A 19,879-nucleotide genomic window follows, 5' to 3' on the forward strand; every position below is an offset into this window, starting at 1 on the left:
AACTTTTAACTTTTAACTTTTGAAAGCTCTGTTTGTAATGTTACATTAGAACTCACAAATTTATGTTTATGTATGGATTTCGATTGACTTTGTAATATCCAGCTGTCCAAAATACGAATGGAGTAAATAAATTAAAAAAAAACAAGAAGGAATAAGGGAAATCACAGGCGCGTTGTACACTGCTCATCGACAGCACGTACAGAGGGCATGCGACGAAAGACCTCCATCCTATCCCTCATCGAGACCACGCGAGAATAGAAGTGGGGGTGAGAGTTGATTATAGGCTGCTTGCCAGTTGAGGAAGGATAAGGGATTCGAATTTGTCGAAGGGAGAAGCACTGGAGGTTGGAGACCAAATCCCCCGCTTGCTAGAAGAACTCGAGTTATAGATCCACAGGCCTTTGACAGTCGATTTCGAACAAAAACAAACTGAAGCAGGAAGTTGAATGGAGGGAGAACGCTAAGGTATGTTCATGAGTTTTGAGAGCTTCTCTAGTTAGATTCGCCCCCTACCCTTCATGGGTTGACTCGATTTTAGTTGTTAGGTACGTTCATGGGTTTGGAGAGCTTCTACAGTTAGAATCGCCCCCTATCTTTCATGGGTTGACCCGATTTCAATTCTACCCATTAAATGACATATTGGAACTTTAGATTTAGCTATGCTCGTAGTATACATGAGATTATGATATAAGAAGACACTTTTCAAGTAAATGGCATCTTGAAACTTTGGATTTAGCTATGCTCGTATGCATGAGAGTGTGATATAATAAGCATGTCAAAGAAATTTGAGCATGAAATGAATTGGTTTTACGTGGTAAGAATAGGTTAAACGTAACGATGCATGCATGACTTTAGTATGATATAAGGTACTAAAGGTTTGAGCATAAAATGAGCTGAGATGACATTCATTGACTTTTATTCTGTCTGTTTACAAAATGTGTACGCACTTTATTATGCATTAAAATTTATGATAGGTTTTCATGTTTAGATCCTATGTCTCTATTACATATGTTGGGATGTTAGTGGTTATACGGGGACGATTATGGGTTCGCCAACTAACCCATAGTCGTAAACTTGACTTGATTTTAGGGGTTCGAGGAACTATAGAATTGGCCTATTTTATTGTTGATGGAACTCGTGGGGAATTCTAGGAAGTTTGCCGGTTAATTTCCTATTTGTGAACATGTCATGAGTGGCAAGGGTTCACAGTGGTACATTAGAGTTGGTCGATCTTGCGACTTTTGATTTATTGTTCATGCATGTAAGTTAGTGGTTATACGAAGACGATTAGGGGGTTCGCCAACTAACCTCTCATCGTTAACCTGATTCGATTGTCAAGGTCCGAATAACTATAAAATTGGTCTATTTTATTGTTGAGAAGTTTGACCGCTAGTTCCTTTAAGTGAACTTGTCACGAGTGGCGAGGATCTATAGTAGTATACTTGAGAGTTGGTCAAATCCTAGAATGCAGGAACATTGAGCACTAAGGATGCGACTTTAAGACTTAGAGATACAATAATGATGAGAGACTTGAACCCATTCATTGCCTGAACTACTTCCTTCACCTTCTTTCTCTGATCTTGATTCTTATTCATCAAGTGAAGACTGAAGTCAAGATGTAACAAAAATAACTAACCAAACGACTTACAAAATTAAAATATTCTGAGCGTCGGAGACCCATATAGGACCAAGAACCAAGAAATAGAATGAGTAAACCTAGGGTGTAGCTTAGGAGACACCTATATTGGGGAACAAATCCCCAGATGAGAATAAGATACCAAACGAGCTAACTAAAATAAATAAAAATTGATGACAAACTATGAACTACCAACAAACTACTTACGGAATATATTTTATATACTCACTCCTACTACTTTCTTTCAGATGAGACATGATGGAGTAGACACAACGGAGGCACACACGAGCTAAAGGCTGGAGTTTTGGGCTAAATCGATATTGTGTACCCTATTGATATGTTTCCTTTACTAACCCTTTATGTCTTTGTATTTCTGGATTTTACGAATTACGTGTGTCATGTTCGTTCTTTTGTGTGTATATCGTGCGGGTCGTGCTGTATTTCAAAACAATGTCATACTAAATTTAAATTTTCTTTATGTGCATGCACGTTTAAAAGTTTTAAATCTTACGCATTTTTACTTATTCCCACTTTAGTGAGTACCAGTATGTGGTTTGAGTTCCTCGAAAAGTCTATCGTTATTATATTCCTTAAAAGGGTTAACCGCTCAGAGAACTTTTTTTCATTTAAGATTCAAACGCAAAGAATTTGCTACCTAACATGCTACATAAAAATTGTCAAATTACTTAAAATGGCTTTATTAATCTTTAATTAACCTCCTATGATCAATATACACACCACTATAAATCAGCGTAGAAAATTCCACGAACATCTTGCTCATAAAAACCAAATGTGAGCACTAGTGAGTCCAAAAACAATACATAACGAAAAAATCTTAGACACATTACCCTCCTTTAATCGTTTTTTGTTTCTGAAAAAAATACATGTTCTTCTTCACTCCCTTGATTAATTCCTAAACTAATTCTTTCCTCTTAACAATCGAAGCTAACGCGCCAACTAAAAAAAACATTACGACATGTGAAACTTTTGTCTAATAACTTATGTGTGTCGTCTTTTAGTCCACCTCAACTCTACTAAGTAATTCTATCAATACTCTTAAGAACTGGGAACATGTTCACGACTCAAGCTCGTTGTATTTGTTGAAATTAATAATTGGTGTTGATACTAATACTAAAAAATCTCAAATACTTCGTTCAACTTTAATTCTAAATTCTTACTGGTTTTCTCCTTTTAATTAGATTAATCAATTTCATATATTATTTTACGGTCAAATACTCTGAATCTTGATAAGATAGATATTAACTAACTCGTGTCGTATTTAATTTTTTTCACTTAATCAATACCTACGTGGGTTAGATAAGATTGTCAACATAAAACTGAACGATCTAAGCCATTCTACGAACTTTGAATTTATATCAAGATACTTAAATTTTCGACCCGATTCCGTGAGTAATACATATAATAAATGATCTTACAGTCATATTCGTAGTCATATTCGTAGCTTTAATTATTTCCTCAAAATAATATCTTAATGAAATAATTTTCACAATTATTATCCCTAGCTACTATCATTTTTTTTATACATTAAGAGATAAAAGCATTGAATGATAATTCCTAACCATTTTTTCACTACCCAAATTATTAATTTTTCTATATAAAGTTTCAAAAATACATTAAATTTTTTAAAAATATTTAAAAAATAGCATAAGGAATCAAAAGTTTTATTAATACTCTTAATTTTTTTTAAAAAAAACTTTTAAAATTTTATGAGTATTTTTTAAATATAGTTCTAACTATAAAAGTATTTTTGAATTTTTTTTATATAACTTTTTGTAATTAAAGGAAACACGGGAATTTTTTATTTTTTCTAAAAATTCAACCTAATCCAAATAAAAATAATAATAATAATTCAAGAAAATTTTTATAATTATAGTTAGATAGCCTGAATTGATCAATTTTCAGAGAAATAACTAAAAAATGTGACAAAATCAATTGAATTTTAAAATATATTTTACATATTTCACAAATTAGTTTTTATTTGAAAAATTACTATATAGAAAAAAAAAAAAAATATATATATATATATATATATATATATATATATAGAACCCAGTGAAACGAGGTCGTTTTGTGTGGGTCTTATCAGCCAACTCCAAGGTTATGGGCTTACCCTTCCCATCTCATCGCCACGCTACAAACATCAGAATATTTATTTTTTTTATTTATTTCTTCGAGAAAAAAAAAAAACCAAATTATTGTTTTTGGTTTGGTTTTCCGTTCGTATCTTTTGGCTATAAGAACGTTTCTTCATCTCTCTCTGGATTCGTCACTTTCGTTCTTCTTCGTCGACAGCCATCGCATCACCTCACCGGAACAACCTCGCTTCCATCGTCGCCCCCTCTCCTTATACGGTATACTACGGTTGATTTTAATTTCTTTGTTTTCATGCATAAATTTGTAACACAGTATGATTACTGGATTTTGTTGCTGTGTGGAAGCTTCATCATTTTCAATTGAATTGCGTTTTATCTTCACCAGATCGTTTCCGAATTTTATGTTTGTGTAATCGAAGGTTTGGAATTTGAAATCTGTTGTTTGGTGGGGCCTTTAACGATTAATTGCGCGACCGGATCTGTTTCCGATTTAGAGATCTGTGGTTGGGAGGGATTTTGTGATGGCTGTTGTGCCTCTTTTTCTTTAGGAAGTTGTTAGGCTAATTTTCTATGGGTTCTATCCCATTGGTTGGAAATTTCGGTGGCTGTTTTTCTTTTGTTATATTCAAATTCAGCTCCCTAATTGGTCATGGCAATGCTTGTGGTGACTAGAGTGCCTTTGGAAGGTTTTCCGCGTTCCCAAAAAACTTGGATGTGTGGAAGTAGAGTTGGTTCACTTTTTTTTTCCGAATTGATATGTTCTTCAGAGAATGTTCTGATCTGGGAACAACATTTTTATTTTTTTAATGATTATGTGGTAGAAAGATTATGAAAGAAATACATCACCATAATTCTTTAACTCCCATCATCATTGTCTAATGACTGCAATCTAGTTCTGTTCTAGATGTAGCAAATAGATTTTTTGCTTATATTGGATTTGTTCAGGAGAGTAGACATAGTTTAACTATGGTATTTTCGCATTTCATTGAAGATTATAAATGGGTTTCTCATCAGTTTACCTAAAAACACAACGGATCTCCTTTTTGGGATTCTAGGAGAGGGACACTTATGTGTATTATACATGTATGTTTATCAGTGCATGTTGTGAATATTTTCTTTGCCAGTTGAATGCTTGGAAGCTCTTTTTGGAATATGCAGCTTGCTTCCCCGATAAAAAGTGTTGCATCTTTACAGAATTCTTATGTAGCTAAACACCAATCGAATTTGCGCGTTATGTATTATTTCTTCCTTTTTTTCTCCAAATACTCTCTTGCAGTTTGTTCTTTTATGACTATTTCAGTTTTATCCTATCCACGGGGAAATTTGAAATTACAATCTCCCTTTATTTCTCCATTTAGATTTCTTTTTTAAAACTAATTTTATATAAGGACTAACAGGTATCTTACTAACTATTTACTGAGTTTTGTTTAGTTCTTAAAGCTTACTTGTTGTGCCTATTTAAATTGGCTGATTAGCCTATTTGTTTAGCTACATTTCAAGCTGTATGGAGCATGTATGCGTTAGTTTGGGCACCGTCCTCATGTTTGCCATGTACTGAAACTATTGATACTTGTACTTGTTAAGTGCAATAGACATTTGTCAAATACTCGAATATGGATGTGTTAGGTGACTGTTGGCTGACACTCGACAATGAATGTCAAATAATTTCTGAACACTTGAACTGAAGTGTTAATCTAGAAAATAGAAATAATATTAAGGGACATAAAAAGTAAAGAGAAATTATAAATTTTGATAGCAGAAGAGAAGCATATAAGTGCATAAGCATTATTGACATAATTTTTTTTATAAGCTGTGAAAAGTTTTTTAATATTGTCTGGCATATTCTAAAAGATATTGTTGTAAATGTGTCATGGCTGTTTCCATGTCCTAGTTCATTAGACAATGACATGTCATTGTGCTTGTGCGTTGTTTGTGTCCCATGCCATGTCTATGCTTCTCTGTTACTGGCTAATACTTGATATAAGTTGGAAATGGAGAATTTATAATTACTTTTGTATTAAATAATGAAACTCATGAAGCACCTAGACATGATCATCTTACTTGATAGAGCCACCTTGAAAAGCACCAGCTTGATGCATCCACCTCGAAAACACCTTTTGGATCAAGGTTTTTTTTTTTTTTTTGGATAAGAAACAATTTCATTGATTAAATAAAATGATTCAAAAGGGAGTAAACCCATCTTAAGATATTACAAAAAACTTCTCCAATACGTTGATGCAAGGATAATCAAATTATTGTGACATTAAAATAAAAGAAAGAAGAAGAAGAGAGAAGAAGACGTTAATGCAGGGATAGTCAAGGAGGAAGTTTGGGTTGGGAAGTCGTTAAGCATCCAGTTGATGCTAGTTTTTGTTTTGTTAGTTATGGACTTATTATTATCTGTTCTTGCAGTTATGTAACATTGAAAAGCTACTTGAGCCATCTATTCTTTTTCCCGAAAATATTTTTGTACTTCACTTGTTACCGTTTGTTCTATTAATTCCTAATGTACTCAAAATATTGTCTTAAGCAGAATAGGTTTCCTGTTGTTATGTGAAGTTTTGGCATTTGAGCGAGTCATTAGAAGCAGAGAATGGTTAAAAGGTTCATACTCTCTTTCCATGCATTTTTTTTTCTATTCATTTTCTGATATCACTGATAAGAAACTCTTATATACAACTTCTATTAATCAGGCATGGAGTGTTTTGATTATCAAGCGATATCATGTTGCAGTGCATAGGGGGATTTTTTGCTTCCCTAGTAAGATGTTGTGATCTTGAATTGTATAAGCAATCAAGAGGTCTCGACGATCCTGAACTTCTTGCGAGGGAGACTGTGTGTATGTTTTTAATTTTCATTCCTTCTTTTGTCGATTTATACCTCTGAAATGCACACAATTCATAATGTCACATCTACTTGATGTCCAGTGAACCTAAAACTAAAATTGGAAGTTGGTGACCATAATGAATTGGGCTACCAAAATGAAGTGTGATACAACTCTAGTCATCTGTTATCTTTTCAGAAACAAAAACCGTAAATTTTAGTAAATGATGCTAGTTTTCTACAACATGCAGTCAGTGTAAGTGAAATAGAGGCACTATATGAACTCTTCAAGAAGATAAGCAGTGCCGTGATTGATGATGGCCTGATCAACAAGGTATATATGCATCCTTTTCTGCCATTGGTTAGGGATATTAAGAATTGTAGCTTATGCAAAACTTTTACCATATTTTGGACCTGACATCTTTTCTTCATACAATATATGAATCCTTGTACGTTTGTATTTGCTGATTTTCGTTGGTTCTTTCTTGAAGTTGTTTGTTGTACTGTTATACTGTAGGAGGAGTTTCAACTGGCATTGTTCAAGACGAATAAAAAAGAAAGCTTATTTGCTGACAGGGTACTTTTTGATATTGCCTTTTCTGTTGCATGGACTAGATTTATTAACTCATTTTTTTACCAATATCTCTTGTATAAACTTCTTATACTTTTTGTTTTCTATTGAAGGTGTTTGACTTATTTGATACAAAACACAATGGAATATTAGGCTTCGAAGAATTTGCTCGTGCGTTATCTGTATTTCATCCGAATGCCCCAATTGATGATAAAGTTGAATGTACGTTATGTATAGTAAAATGATAAAATATCTGGAGCAGTTGTCAAGCTGGTTGTTAAGACGTTTATACTATGATTGGAACCCTTATGTCAAACTAAATCCTTTTGCCTTTACCTTATAATGCCATGTTTTCAGTTTCTTTTCAATTGTACGATCTTAAGCAGCAAGGTTTTATTGAGAGACAAGAGGTAATACTTTCTTCCTAGTGATGAAGTTAGGTTTCCGGTTTTTTATCCCAACTTTCCTACTACAGAGTTGGTTTTTTTGTTGTACTTAGGTGAAGCAAATGGTTGTGGCTACCCTTGCGGAATCTGGTATGAATCTTTCGGATGATGTTATTGAGAGTATAATTGATAAGGTACTCCTCTATCCATTTAGCTCTCGAAAGTTCGATGAATTTACTTTAGAGGTCTTATTCGAGATTATTTATGAGCTTTTGTGTTGTATGCATAGAAAATTTTAATTTTATTAATACTTCTAAACCTTGGAGTATGTTTTAGACCTTTGAGGAAGCTGATACAAAACACGACGGAAAGATTGACAAGGAAGAGTGGAGAAACCTTGTTTCGCGACATCCATCTCTCTTAAAGAACATGACCCTTCAATATCTTAAGTAAGTCCATTTTTGTTGAACTGAAACATTGGAAAATCATAATCATATACCTTAAGTCAGTGCTTGTTTGTTTTTGTGTAACGTCGTTGGGAATAATGAAAGAGAACTCTGTCACACATCCTGTTTTGTCGTAAAAAGACACGGTCTCATAAAGTGAACTATAACTGAAATTATTGGCACTTGCTATGTGTTATATAAGCTGGGCGTTGTTTCTGGGCAGGGACATCACCACAACTTTCCCAAGCTTTGTCTTTCATTCACAAGTCGACGATACCTGAAGTTGTGACTGTGATCGTGTTCGTGATCTTATTGGATCATGGTTTGCCCAACTGTAAATGCTGTTGGCCACTTCTCAGAGGAGGGGCTAATATAGTATTTTCACTTCGCATGGGTTGCTCCTTTGGTCATTTTCGGTCTAGTTTCTTCAGTGACTGAACTTTTGTGTTTTAAGCACAAGACAAGCAGAACTCTGGTTGCTTTTGTTTGCATTCTTGGCTGAGTTTGAGCATAGGCTGATGAAGCTAATCCCTCATCTAGAAAGTATTCAATGTTTCATCAGCAGTCATCATTTGTTTTCTTCGTTCAAATTCAATATTAATAGTGATATTGATGTGATATGATATTTGTCGCCTTTCAATTTCCAGTTGTTGATTGATCGTAATTGGTACCAACTGAGTGCGTTCTGTTTATGTCAATATGGATGGGGGCATAAATACTCTGTGTGTTTTGGATAAGTTATGTTCAAACAGGCACCAAAATGCTCCATTGAGGAAGCTTGATAACGCCAAGGGAATCAGCTTCGATCTTCAAAGGTGGGTTCTTCCCTTCCCAGGACTTCTCTAAATTCCTTGTAAAATAAAGAATTGTTGTGGGTGCAGGGATTTATTAGATAGATCATTTTGGATCCCAAGAGAGGGCGTTTGGGCAAGTCCTTGAAAGGGAATGCTCATGCTATTGCCCTTTTGCCCGCTGCTCTTGGGATCCAAGGCTCCTCTTGGATGCTTATGTATTCTCCCTTTTCCACCTTCCATCTATGGGGGTAAAAGAATATTGTTCATTTTGCTTTCCTTTTGGGAAAATGGGCTCTTTTTTTACCCCATGAAATGTGAAAAGACAGTTGTGCAAAATTCAAATTTCTCACCTTCCTTCCTCAAAGTTCTATTTTCCTTTTGTTTTCTACTCTTCTAATGAGTCGATTTTGAATCGTTTCCAAGTAATTCTTTGTTGGATTTTAGAATCTGGTTTTGGGCTATTATTATTAGTTTACTTTGGTCTAGATCTCGACCCTGATTCTAGTGGAATTGAGATTGAAAATTTTGATAGTAACTAAATTCGCTAAGGTCATTCCTTCCATTGAGTTTGTTCATTTGTGCTTGCCTATTATATTTTTCGGTCTTGCTTAGAAAAAGTTTAATTATTGTAACTATTAAGTCTATATAGGCATGCCTACCATCCGAAACTAGCTCCTAAAATCCACTATGATGAAAATTTTCCTACTACATTAACACATTCTTCCTACTACATTAACACATTCTCGTTAAGATAGAATCGTAAAATATATAATTCTAAACGAACTCCAACCCAATTGAAGTTGAGAAGTTGAGAAATGTGTAGGAAGTTAGGCTTAGAGCCTTCTACTTGGGGGATAAGTTACACCCCACAAAAAGCGAAATGAGGCTCATTTAAAAACAATGATGAGATGGGGAGGAGGTTAACGTTATGAATCCAAGGATAAAGAGCATATGAAAAATCTCATGAAAATTTTGCTCTCCATATGCCATAAGACCAAACTAGATGGTAAAAGGCGAAAAGTGGAGAAATACGACCTTAAATTCGATAATGTAGAGATGTGTACAAGGTGGGACAAGGACCAAGGACCCTTTTCCATCTTCACATCCTATTTCGTTCTCCATTCTCGCAAATTTTTTCATTAATTTTATTGAAGATAAAAACAATTTTCATCGATAATTAAAGAGGGTTGATCTTTCTTTTCATATCTTTGTTTTATTATCATTTTCGGGATGGGGAAAATAGGAATCCGTCCCAATAATCGAAAAAGTTTTTGATTTTTTATTTTATTATATATTTTCTATATTCTAGAATATATAAAATATATAATATCTAATAAAAAAAAAGTAAACTGAAATTCTTTATTAAAAATTTATTGAGACGTTAAAATGATGACATTAGTGAATTAAGTTAAAACCGTATTTTTTAATTCTATGAACCCTTATTTCTTTTCGAGCCCTTATTTCTTTTCTCGAAATCATTATTACTATTATATCCCGCTGAAAACAATATTAAAAAAAATGTTAAATGTATTGTTTTCAAATGTATTTCACACATGCCAATATTTAGAAAAAAATTGATTTTTTTTTCATTTTACCATTGGACTAGAGATGTTCAAAAGACTCAAATAACAGTTTTTGTTGAGTTATGAACTCTTTGAAATGTAATTTTTCTAAATATATATTCTCACTTGTAAATCTTAATTAAATATTTAAAAATAAATAAATATTTAAAAATAAATAAATAAGTCACCAACTAAGTTATTACTTTGTATCATCTTCAACCGTCGTGACGAAGAGTCATAATTATTGATTACAAACGATGTTATTGGGGTCGGGATGATTAGGCAATGATAGGATGCATCGGAATTTGAAACCTATAAGATGTCTTTCCATCGAACTCCAAGCAAAAACTTGGTTTTTCAATTTTTTACTACGATGGCTTTAAAGGTAGCATTCTTTGTGGCATGTAGGGACGAAGTGGGGATAGAAGGGGAGAGAGGGTGAGAGGAAGAATCACTATATTGACTTGGTAATATCTTCAACAAAGTGGATGAAAGAAATCAAATTGGATTAACATTACTAGAAACAAATGTTTATTTTGAGATTGTCTCCAAGTATAACTCTGAATCTACATTTTATAAATTTGATCAAAATATATTTATCTTCTCCTATCATCCTCATAGGACCCTTCACTTTCTTTATCTTTTAAAAAGCCTAGGAAAGCAAGGAAGCCAAAGAAGAAGAATCCACCAGACCAGTTTCCTCCACCACCGCCACCTCCACCGCCGCCATCACCATCATCACGAGGTGGAAATCCAGAATCGCCATCATCCAGTTGCGGTGACTTCTCCTTGCCTGCATTTTTAGTTTTAGGTAACACAATGTATAGCTAAAAATAAGGCTTAGCAACAGCAACGTTATGATAACATAGGACAATCCCGTGCGTGTTAGGGAGAGAAGAATACATAAGAACATGTGCATATGCTACTTGATGCTAGGCGATAACATGTGCATATGCAAAGAGTTGGGGGAGGTAACACAATGTTCTTATGTAAGCAATTTTAGGGAAACAACATGCTGCTAGATGAATACATGATGTTCGGGTTGCAAGGCGATAACATGTGCATATGCTACTTGCTGCTAGGAAGTTTGAAGTTTAAAGTTACTATTATTCATAAAATTTGCAAGTGATTGTTACCGGGAAGAACAGTGATTGTAGGAGCCTCTCTTGTAACAGTCTGGGTCTGCTCCGCTGCACACCTAGCATTCTGCAGAGAGACAGCGTCATTAGATATATATATATACACACATATAAACCCCTACAAATATTGTGTTTAAGTCTTTCACTACGCTTAAAACTCGATTTTGTTCTTTGCTATTGATTATTTAACAAAAAACTCAAATCCATTTGAAAATCCACCACCCAGAAACTAATTGATTGGGTAAATGAAAAAAAAAAATGTGGCTTCAACTATTTCTCATTAAACATTCTCTTTTACTACAAGTAACCAAGCTTTTAATGAGAAATCTGAAAGCTTATATGGGCATATAAAAAAACAGTTCCCAAGGAAGTACAAAAGGGGCTCTCATCCAAAATAATAAGGCATAAAAGAATAAGACATAACTGATACTACAAAAGGGATTAGCCATAGAGACCCAAATCAAGGTATTAATTAAACCTATCACAAATTCACCCCACTAAAAATTCGGATTCGGAAGACTTTTAAAACTCTACCTTGGCATCTAAGGCTTAGGATTGTACAGTAATGTTTTTGATATAGAACAATTACTACCAGCAGGGCTTTGAAGTAAACAGAGAACAGTTGAAATAAGGAAGCATTAAAAGACAAACAAATTAATAAGAACCAAATTACCAATGCAGCAAAACATATGAAAGCGTTGTTGTTCTTTCTAGTAGAATACAGAAAGCCTCCCTTCGTCCCAGTAGATGGAATTGGTTTGAGAAAAACTGGTCCTGCTTTAGCAATCACAGATTGTCTCCTCCCATTAGGAGTTTGAAGTTGGACACTATCCCTTCTAAGAAGGAAGTCTTTGACCTTCATTTTTCCCCAATGCTGACCCACTATTTTACAAAGACAATATTACAACTAAAGATCAAAGAAATCTCAAATTAATGGTAATATAACACTAATTTAAGCAAGAAACCAATATTTTTCAACTGAAAAGAAATCAATGTAACTACAACGGTATTCCAATACAAAAGATAATATAAGCTAATTAGTTCCATTTTTTAGTCTGGGAAGAAATATATTAAAACTTAAAGCATGAAGGACAACATAAAACCACAAGAAAAGGATATATATTATGTTACGAAGATAGAGGCATTTGATAAATCATAGTTTATCACAATTAGCAGCCATGAAAATCGACTGCTCCAATCAACCGAGTGTAAGTAAATATACATTCCAAAGAATGAGCAAGATGTTATGGTCCATCAATAAATTCCCAACCAGCATCAGCTGACAAAATATTGAGACCACAAAACCGTGAAAAGCTGTGACCTTTCACAGCTGTACCAGGAACGATTATTTCTACAACAGTTATCTATTACTTTCAAGAATATATAGAGATATATATACACCATTCATATGTACACACTGCAAGGAAATGTTATCTCGACAATCAGATTGCTTGAGTGGATCTATACCAGCTAAATTATTTGTTCCCAAACTTAATAAACCATGATAGATATTAGTATGAGAGAGCATATAACATCTCTTTTCATTTGGCATTTTGATAATTTGGGGACATATTCTTGGAAGTCTGCTTTTTCTACCTAACTAACAAAAACCCTAACCTCAGTTACCAACATAGCTAACCTGATTAGGAAGAGGCCCACACAAAAGTCAACTTTTCCCAATATAGACCATCTATTCCTCTACTGAGTGTCCAATAAAGGTGGAATTTTCATCATGTCAAATTTGGCATTCTTAGAGCTTCCTGAAGAATGAGATCCCTGATTTTCAGAAGTTTGTGCATTGGTGACTGAAAAGAAAGGACGATTTCTACATGGAATTCCTTCTAAAGCTGTTTTATGGCTAATTATTAATTTTTTATTTTTTATTTTTTATTTTTTATTTTTATTTTTATGAAATGGCTAATTTTAGATTGAAAGGAACAATGGAATCCCTTAAAGATATCTTTAAAACTTTTGACAATTTCTTGGATGTTATACAGTACAGTACCTCATGCTGGAGTGAATGGTAGGAATGCTAACATTAACTTACTTCTCCAATCAAATTAGATATGGGTTGCTTCTTATTTCTTACGTGTTCCTTTCTGAGGTAAGGTAAATGCCATATCCTGCTTCCCTTCTCCTGTACTTGTCTTTTTTTTATTATAATTAAATCCATTCATTTCCACTTGCATCAAATCAAAGAAACAATAAGAAAATTAGTTGCTTGTACCTGGGGGTAGAAGAGTTAGCATGGCACCAGAATTTGTAGTAAGCATCTCCATCTTCGAGGGTAGATGACAACCTGACACTGTAAACAAGAATTTCTGAGATGAAAGCGCCAATAAAATGAGAATAAATTGAATTTCCTAATTACTACAAGTTGCAACCTAAAAGACTGCATGTTATGTAATTAAGAATGTGAATATAAGAATAAAATCATAACTCAACATTAAAAATAAAAAAAAATAAAAAAATGTTTATCCGAACCCTATGCAATGCACAGTTAAGGAAGTTTATCCGAACAGAACATAAAATAACAAGGTTTTGTAAATTTCAAACATAAATGAAATTGCCTCCTATAAAATAAAAATAGTAACAGCAAAAAAAAAAAAGGAAGAATAAGAAGAAGCTATATGAGAAAAGTGGATAATAATGATCTGTTTTATAAGATTACCACTATATGAATGAAAAGTATAAGATAGTAATCAAATCCCTAAACTCTAGAGCTGGTGTCAGAAGCCGCAGGCTAGAATTCGAACCCAGAAATTGTTGTAAGAGCTGGAGGATCTTTGGGATACTTTTCCAAAACAGGAAATTCTTTCCAAAAGCAACCTAGAAACCCTGTAGGGTGGCTTTGACAAGCATGGACCCTAAAAAAAGGTGACTCAACCGAATACTTTGGAGAAAATAAAGGGAGATAATTGAATACAATGAAGCCCTGATTTGGCCGACTGCAGACATAAGGAGGAGTTTGAGAAGCAATACAGTAGATATGAACAGTAGGTAAATCTTATTTGATTAGTCATTAGGTTGATTTTGGCATATGTTCAGATGATTTGATCTATCCCCTCTTATTTGTTGTGATTTTATATAATATAGAGAAAAAGGCCATGAAGGTTGTTCAGGCACCTAATATCTAGTTTCAAATCTTTAAATCCTGGATTGAAACGAGAATCCCTAAAAGGTACTTACGATGCTAAATCATCTTGACCCATATACTCACAGACATCACAGACCTCACTGACCTAAAAGAAAAAGAAAGGCATTTACAGTGTTAAGTTATTCTGACTTGTTGATGGTATTGATGATTGTTTGTCGTATAACTCACTTTAGTCCCTTTTTTGTATCACCAAAACTCTTTTGTTTTTCTATGAATAATAGAACTTCCCTTGAGAAAATAATGAAAGAATACCAAGTCATACAAAAACAAATCCCACGAAAAAAGGAGCTCAAATTGAAATAAGACCTAAAGGATAACTACAAAAGACTTGGCTACTGAAGTGTAAGAGAAACATGGAACATTACAAAGAACCAAACATGACTGAAGTCATCTCAAATCCTCTAAATGTTATATGGTTCCTCTCATGCCAAAGGCCTCACAAAACTATACCACCTAGCTTGTCACAGAAACCTCCCATTCTCGGGAGGGGAGGGGTAGAGGAAACCCTACCCGGAAAGGACTGCAAAATAAGAGCCTTCCAAACATTAACAACATCACCATGAGGTGGAATGTTCTACACTATCACAAAACTTCCAAAGGCCAAAACCATAGCCTTAAGCTATTATCCTCATTAGTTCTCGCTCCTATTGTTAACTGAAATAGTTATGATCTCAAATGCAATAGAGAGAGAGAGAGAGAGAGAGAGACTCACCTCATTCCATAATGAGCTTCAAATGAAATGTGATTGTAAAGTAGTACACATTTTGCAAGTGAGCAGTCCTTGAGTGCTCGCTAGGATTGGATTCTCTAGTACCTTAGGAATTTATTCTGTATATTAATTTATTAGACAGTGTAGAAACGCCTCTCATTATGGCTTTTAGGTTGTTATGTGAGGTTTTTATTTTATAAAGGTACCCTATTTCTTATCCAAGACAAAACACTTCATATTCGACACCGATCAATCTCATCGAACAACAAGCCTCCCAGACCTACATTCTATACCAGAAAAGCTCCATTAAATAAAAAAACAAAGCTTCTGCCCAAAACAGATTGAAAAGAATTAAACGATCAATTTATCAATTTTCCCTTTTGAAAAGCAAGGGCAACGATCAAGGAAGAGAGAAAGGGTTACTTACCTTATAGTTAGAGGCAAAGTGTGGAGGCCAGTAACAATGATGGTGCGACAGCAGAAACCAAAAGGGATTTAAGAGGATGATTTTAGAATGGATTCAAAAGAGGATTTTGTGGGAGGCTGGAAGGGTGGGAGGAGAGAAAGCAACAACGACAGGGGGGGGGGGGGGGGGGNNNGGTCTGTTAATATAAGACAGATAAACAGATTTTTGATTGACGATTTTTTTTAATAATTTAAAATATTCAATTGAGAGTATTTTGAGAAGAATTATATCTTGCAAAAAATAAAATTCTTCACATTCTTATATGAATTATATTGCATAATTATATTATAATTGGTTCGGTTCAGTTTTCTTTGGTTGATATAATTTATTTTGAACCACCAACCAACCCAATTCATGTGTCCTTAATTTTTCAAGTCCAAACGGAACCAGTTGAATGGAACGAATCAACCAGTTCAGTTTTGAGGTGTCATGTCAAGAGAGAACGAGGAACTCATCTACTGATAAAGAAAACAACTAAAAGAACATGGTAAAAGATCACAAGAGGTAAGTCTAAAAGATAGTCAGAGACAGTATATTTGATCCACATTCTCCTAAATTCAAGTAATTTTCAGTAAAAAAATCAAAACTATTTGGCCACCTTACTGGCAAGCATCTCCACAATTGAACCAAAGCTAAAGAAAAAAAGGGAAGAACTTGTTTATGTCCAGTCCAGATTGAGTGAAAGAGAAAAACTAACTTAACAAGACATACCCCAACATAAATTAAATACTCCTTACATTACATTCTTCAAAATCACAAGATATGAATGTTTCTATGAATTTACATAACAAGGTAACCCCCATACATGCCAAGTAAACTCTTAACATGCGCCTTTCTAGTTTCTATTGACTTCGTGGGTTTCATGAACTTTAAAACAGAAATATAAAGATGATCAAGAATGCCACTGTTTTATTGGTCTAATTCAGTTATCTTGAACTTGAAGCCAATCAAAATCTATTCGAGACCAAAAAGGTTTTTTTTTAAATATTCTATACATCAAACCGAAGTCTAGTTTCACTTGGTGTCCTTTTATCTCTTTTAACTTCTTTTTATAATATTAACTAATTTGACATCAAATGAACACCAAAAACGCGATTTCTAACACAAACTCTAATTTCTTAAAATTGTCATTGTTTTTTTTTTATAATCTTCGTCGTACATAAATTATTTACACCTAAAAAAGCCTCAAAAAGAGTATGACACTTCCACCGAGGAGTCCAGATGGAGATAAAGACTTCAGAGGGAGAAGAAAAAGGGAGAGAGATAGTGATGGCTCCCTCATCCCCTCTCCTTGCCCTAAAGTATTCTCCATACCAAGAAATCCCTTAGGTCACACGGAAATAAAAGCAGAAGCGCCTTCAAGTAATCAGAACCCTTAGGTCACACGGAAATTCTAGCATTCAAGCAATAACTCTAAATTCACATAGAAACGCACTTCAATCGATTCCAAAATACCAACACAAAAGCAAGAATAACCTCTCCAATTCAACAATAATGCGAAGCACAGGAGAAGAATTGGCTATACCACGAGAACTTACAACATAATTTTTCAATGTAGAACAACGGGAAACTATCAATACAAAGAAGCAGAACAGAAATTACAGGAACCGAACCTTGAAGATACGACAGGCCCGATGACCAACCCGATTCGTCCCTACAAAGTAGCGAAAATCCGTAACGCCAAAAGCTTTCAAGAGAGAGAAGAAGGTGGTTAGGCAGCAGAAGGCCTCGTTTGAAGGGAGATGGCGGCGAGCTCCTGGCGAGAATTCATGGAGATAAAGGCAGGAAGAGGCGGTCAAATATAAATTCCCTTTGTTTCGCCACTCCGATTGGCGCAAGGATTATGGATAGAAATTATTTCCTATTTAAATAAATAAATAAATAAATCTTAAATTTCTATTCACATAAATAACTCTCAAATTTCTTGAATATTATTTTTAAATTAAAAAATTAAAAATACCTTCCAATATTCAAAATTTTCATTAATACCTTTTCTAACGGTTAATCGGATTCAGCACCTGATGTCCTCGGTATTCCCCTTTAACATGATCACGATACCTAACTTAGACTATCTTCACAGACCAACACGAGTCTTTTCAATATATTTTGTTCTCACTCAAATGCATTTTAACAAAATTCTCATGATAAAATTACTTCAAGTAAAACAAAGTTCTTCTGAGTATGTAGTTTTGTTTTTACTTTCCTAAAAAGCCTCGTATCAATTAAGAGAATATCATGGGAATACGAGTAAGGGACACTAAGCATGGGTCGTTACAATGGTATCAGAGCAAATACCTCTCTCAGTAAGATTTAGTTCGAGGACGAACCAATGCAGAAGCCAGTGGGCATGTGAGTGAGGATAAAACATGCTAGAAGGACTCGTGTTTATATGTTAGGTATATAGATTTAATATGTCTAACTACAAATCTTCTTTTTCGGCTACACAATTATCGATTGTATTGTCGTGTTTGTATGACATGCATATACCACTCGTGTTTATATGTTAGGTATATAGATTTAATTATTTTTTTTTATTTTGTGTCTATAGATTCATAAATTTGTTTAGAAAGGTAATCTAAAAGTGGGTTATAAGTTTTATGAACTAAATATAGAGTTTTTAAACTAACTAATATTTATATATTATTATTATTATTATTATTAAAAAAAAAAAGAGGGAATAAATGGACATATATTTATTGAGGTTGCCATTTTTTAAAAGTTACAAATAAATTTATTGCATATATTATTTTTTGAATTTTGTCCAAAAAAAAAAAATCAACGTTTTAAACCTTTAAATTTCAATTAATAATTTGTTTATTATTTTTTGTTTTAATCTTATCCAAATTTAAAAATTAAGAGAAATATAATTTTTTTTATTATTATTTTGTATTAATTTCATTACCTTTAATATAGAATATGCATTTTTTTGTTTTTTTNTTTTTTTCTGTTGTATTATTTAGGAAAAAAGAATGTAATTTTAACTCTGTTCAATTCCTAAATTTCAAAATATTCTACGAATTTTTATGATTATACTTTTATTACTAAATAAGTACTTCGCCTTTTAATTTATTAATTCAAAATAATTATGATGTGAAATTTTCCGAAAAATAATGAAAATTAATAAAAAAAATTAGCACAAGATGAAAATTGAATTTGAAATTAAAAAAATTTAAAAATGCAATTTTAAAATTTTTAATTTTATTATTTTTATGGAGAGATGGTTGGTTAATTAAATGGTGAGTTTTAAATTTGCATTATTTAATATTTAAGTTATTTTAAAATAATGTTGCTTTTAAGAAACATTTATATTATTCAAAACTTTTATAGTCAATTATATATCATTCATCCATGAATAAAACTGCCCTTAATGAATTTTTTTTCCCTGTAAATTATTAAAATAATATTCTATATTTATTTTTTTATTTGTTAAATGACCAATTATACCCTTACCTACGTGATAACACGAAGTTCATTCAAGCCCAAATAGTTTGCAATACTAAAAATATAAACGAACATAAGGCTTAGAATTCAAACAAGATGGCTACCTTTCGATCAAAATGGATAGCAAGTTTAAAGATACCGATTAGAAAAAACAAGATGAACTCATAGAAATTTGAGTTTAAGTTGAACTTTTTTCAACGGTTGGATTTGAAATAAATAGGAGTTATAATATGAAATCGATGTACAAAAATGTAACTGTCTATATTTAATGTATAATAACCCACTTTTGTAAATTTTCAAAGTGCATGGTTGGATTTTCAACGGTTCGATTTAGCATACTTTCGAGGCAAAAATAACAAGATCATGTCCTCTCCAGAATCGTACGATATTGTCCCTTTTCAACATAAGCTCTCATGGTTTTGCTTTGGGCTTCACAAAATGTCTCATACAAATGAAGATAGTATTATTTGATTATAAACTCATTATCATTCTCTAACTTAGCCGATGCGGGACTTTCATCTAACACTTATAATCCCGAAATTCTCCTGTCTCATTTACGACATGGTTACATTACTTATTCCTTTATTCTTACGAATGAAAACTATCCCCATAGACCAAGACGAGTAATTCCAATA

General features: G+C 33.3%; 2 protein-coding genes and 1 long non-coding RNA gene across 4 annotated transcripts; 2 read left to right on the forward strand and 1 right to left on the reverse strand.

Annotated features, from left to right (window-relative positions):
- The first annotated feature begins 30 nt into the window (after nucleotides 1-30).
- On the forward strand, nucleotides 31-2,166 carry LOC111465159. The gene is made up of 2 exons (XR_002714157.1): nucleotides 31-465; nucleotides 1,885-2,166. It is a non-coding gene; the product is annotated as an uncharacterized LOC111465159 (long non-coding RNA).
- A 1,682-nt stretch (nucleotides 2,167-3,848) lies between these two features.
- Nucleotides 3,849-8,640, forward strand: LOC111465110 (calcineurin B-like protein 3). The gene is made up of 10 exons (XM_023109407.1): nucleotides 3,849-4,008; nucleotides 6,284-6,354; nucleotides 6,444-6,589; nucleotides 6,825-6,907; nucleotides 7,091-7,150; nucleotides 7,258-7,366; nucleotides 7,502-7,554; nucleotides 7,644-7,724; nucleotides 7,867-7,979; nucleotides 8,200-8,640. Exons 3-10 carry the CDS (start codon nucleotides 6,475-6,477, stop codon nucleotides 8,255-8,257), a joined length of 672 nt encoding a protein of 223 aa, XP_022965175.1. The 5' UTR covers nucleotides 3,849-4,008; nucleotides 6,284-6,354; nucleotides 6,444-6,474; the 3' UTR covers nucleotides 8,258-8,640.
- A 2,174-nt stretch (nucleotides 8,641-10,814) lies between these two features.
- Nucleotides 10,815-17,649, reverse strand: LOC111465127. Of its 2 annotated transcripts, XM_023109431.1 has the most exons (6): nucleotides 17,417-17,640; nucleotides 14,143-14,338; nucleotides 13,699-13,776; nucleotides 12,145-12,353; nucleotides 11,469-11,538; nucleotides 10,815-11,125 (listed from the first exon to the last, which is right to left on the reverse strand). In XM_023109431.1, the coding sequence occupies exons 3-6, from the start codon at nucleotides 13,748-13,750 to the stop codon at nucleotides 10,929-10,931; spliced, it is 528 nt and encodes a 175-aa protein (XP_022965199.1). In that variant the 5' UTR covers nucleotides 13,751-13,776; nucleotides 14,143-14,338; nucleotides 17,417-17,640; the 3' UTR covers nucleotides 10,815-10,928. The 2 variants fall into 2 exon arrangements, with proteins under 2 accessions (XP_022965199.1, XP_022965198.1); XM_023109430.1 differs by lacking the exon at nucleotides 14,143-14,338 and having other exon boundaries at nucleotides 17,417-17,649.
- Between the last annotated feature and the right edge of the window lie 2,230 nt (nucleotides 17,650-19,879).

Source organism: Cucurbita maxima, unplaced genomic scaffold (genome assembly GCF_002738345.1).
Source record: "Cucurbita maxima cultivar Rimu unplaced genomic scaffold, Cmax_1.0 Cma_Scf00028, whole genome shotgun sequence".
NCBI classification, from domain to species: Eukaryota; Viridiplantae; Streptophyta; class Magnoliopsida; order Cucurbitales; family Cucurbitaceae; genus Cucurbita; species Cucurbita maxima.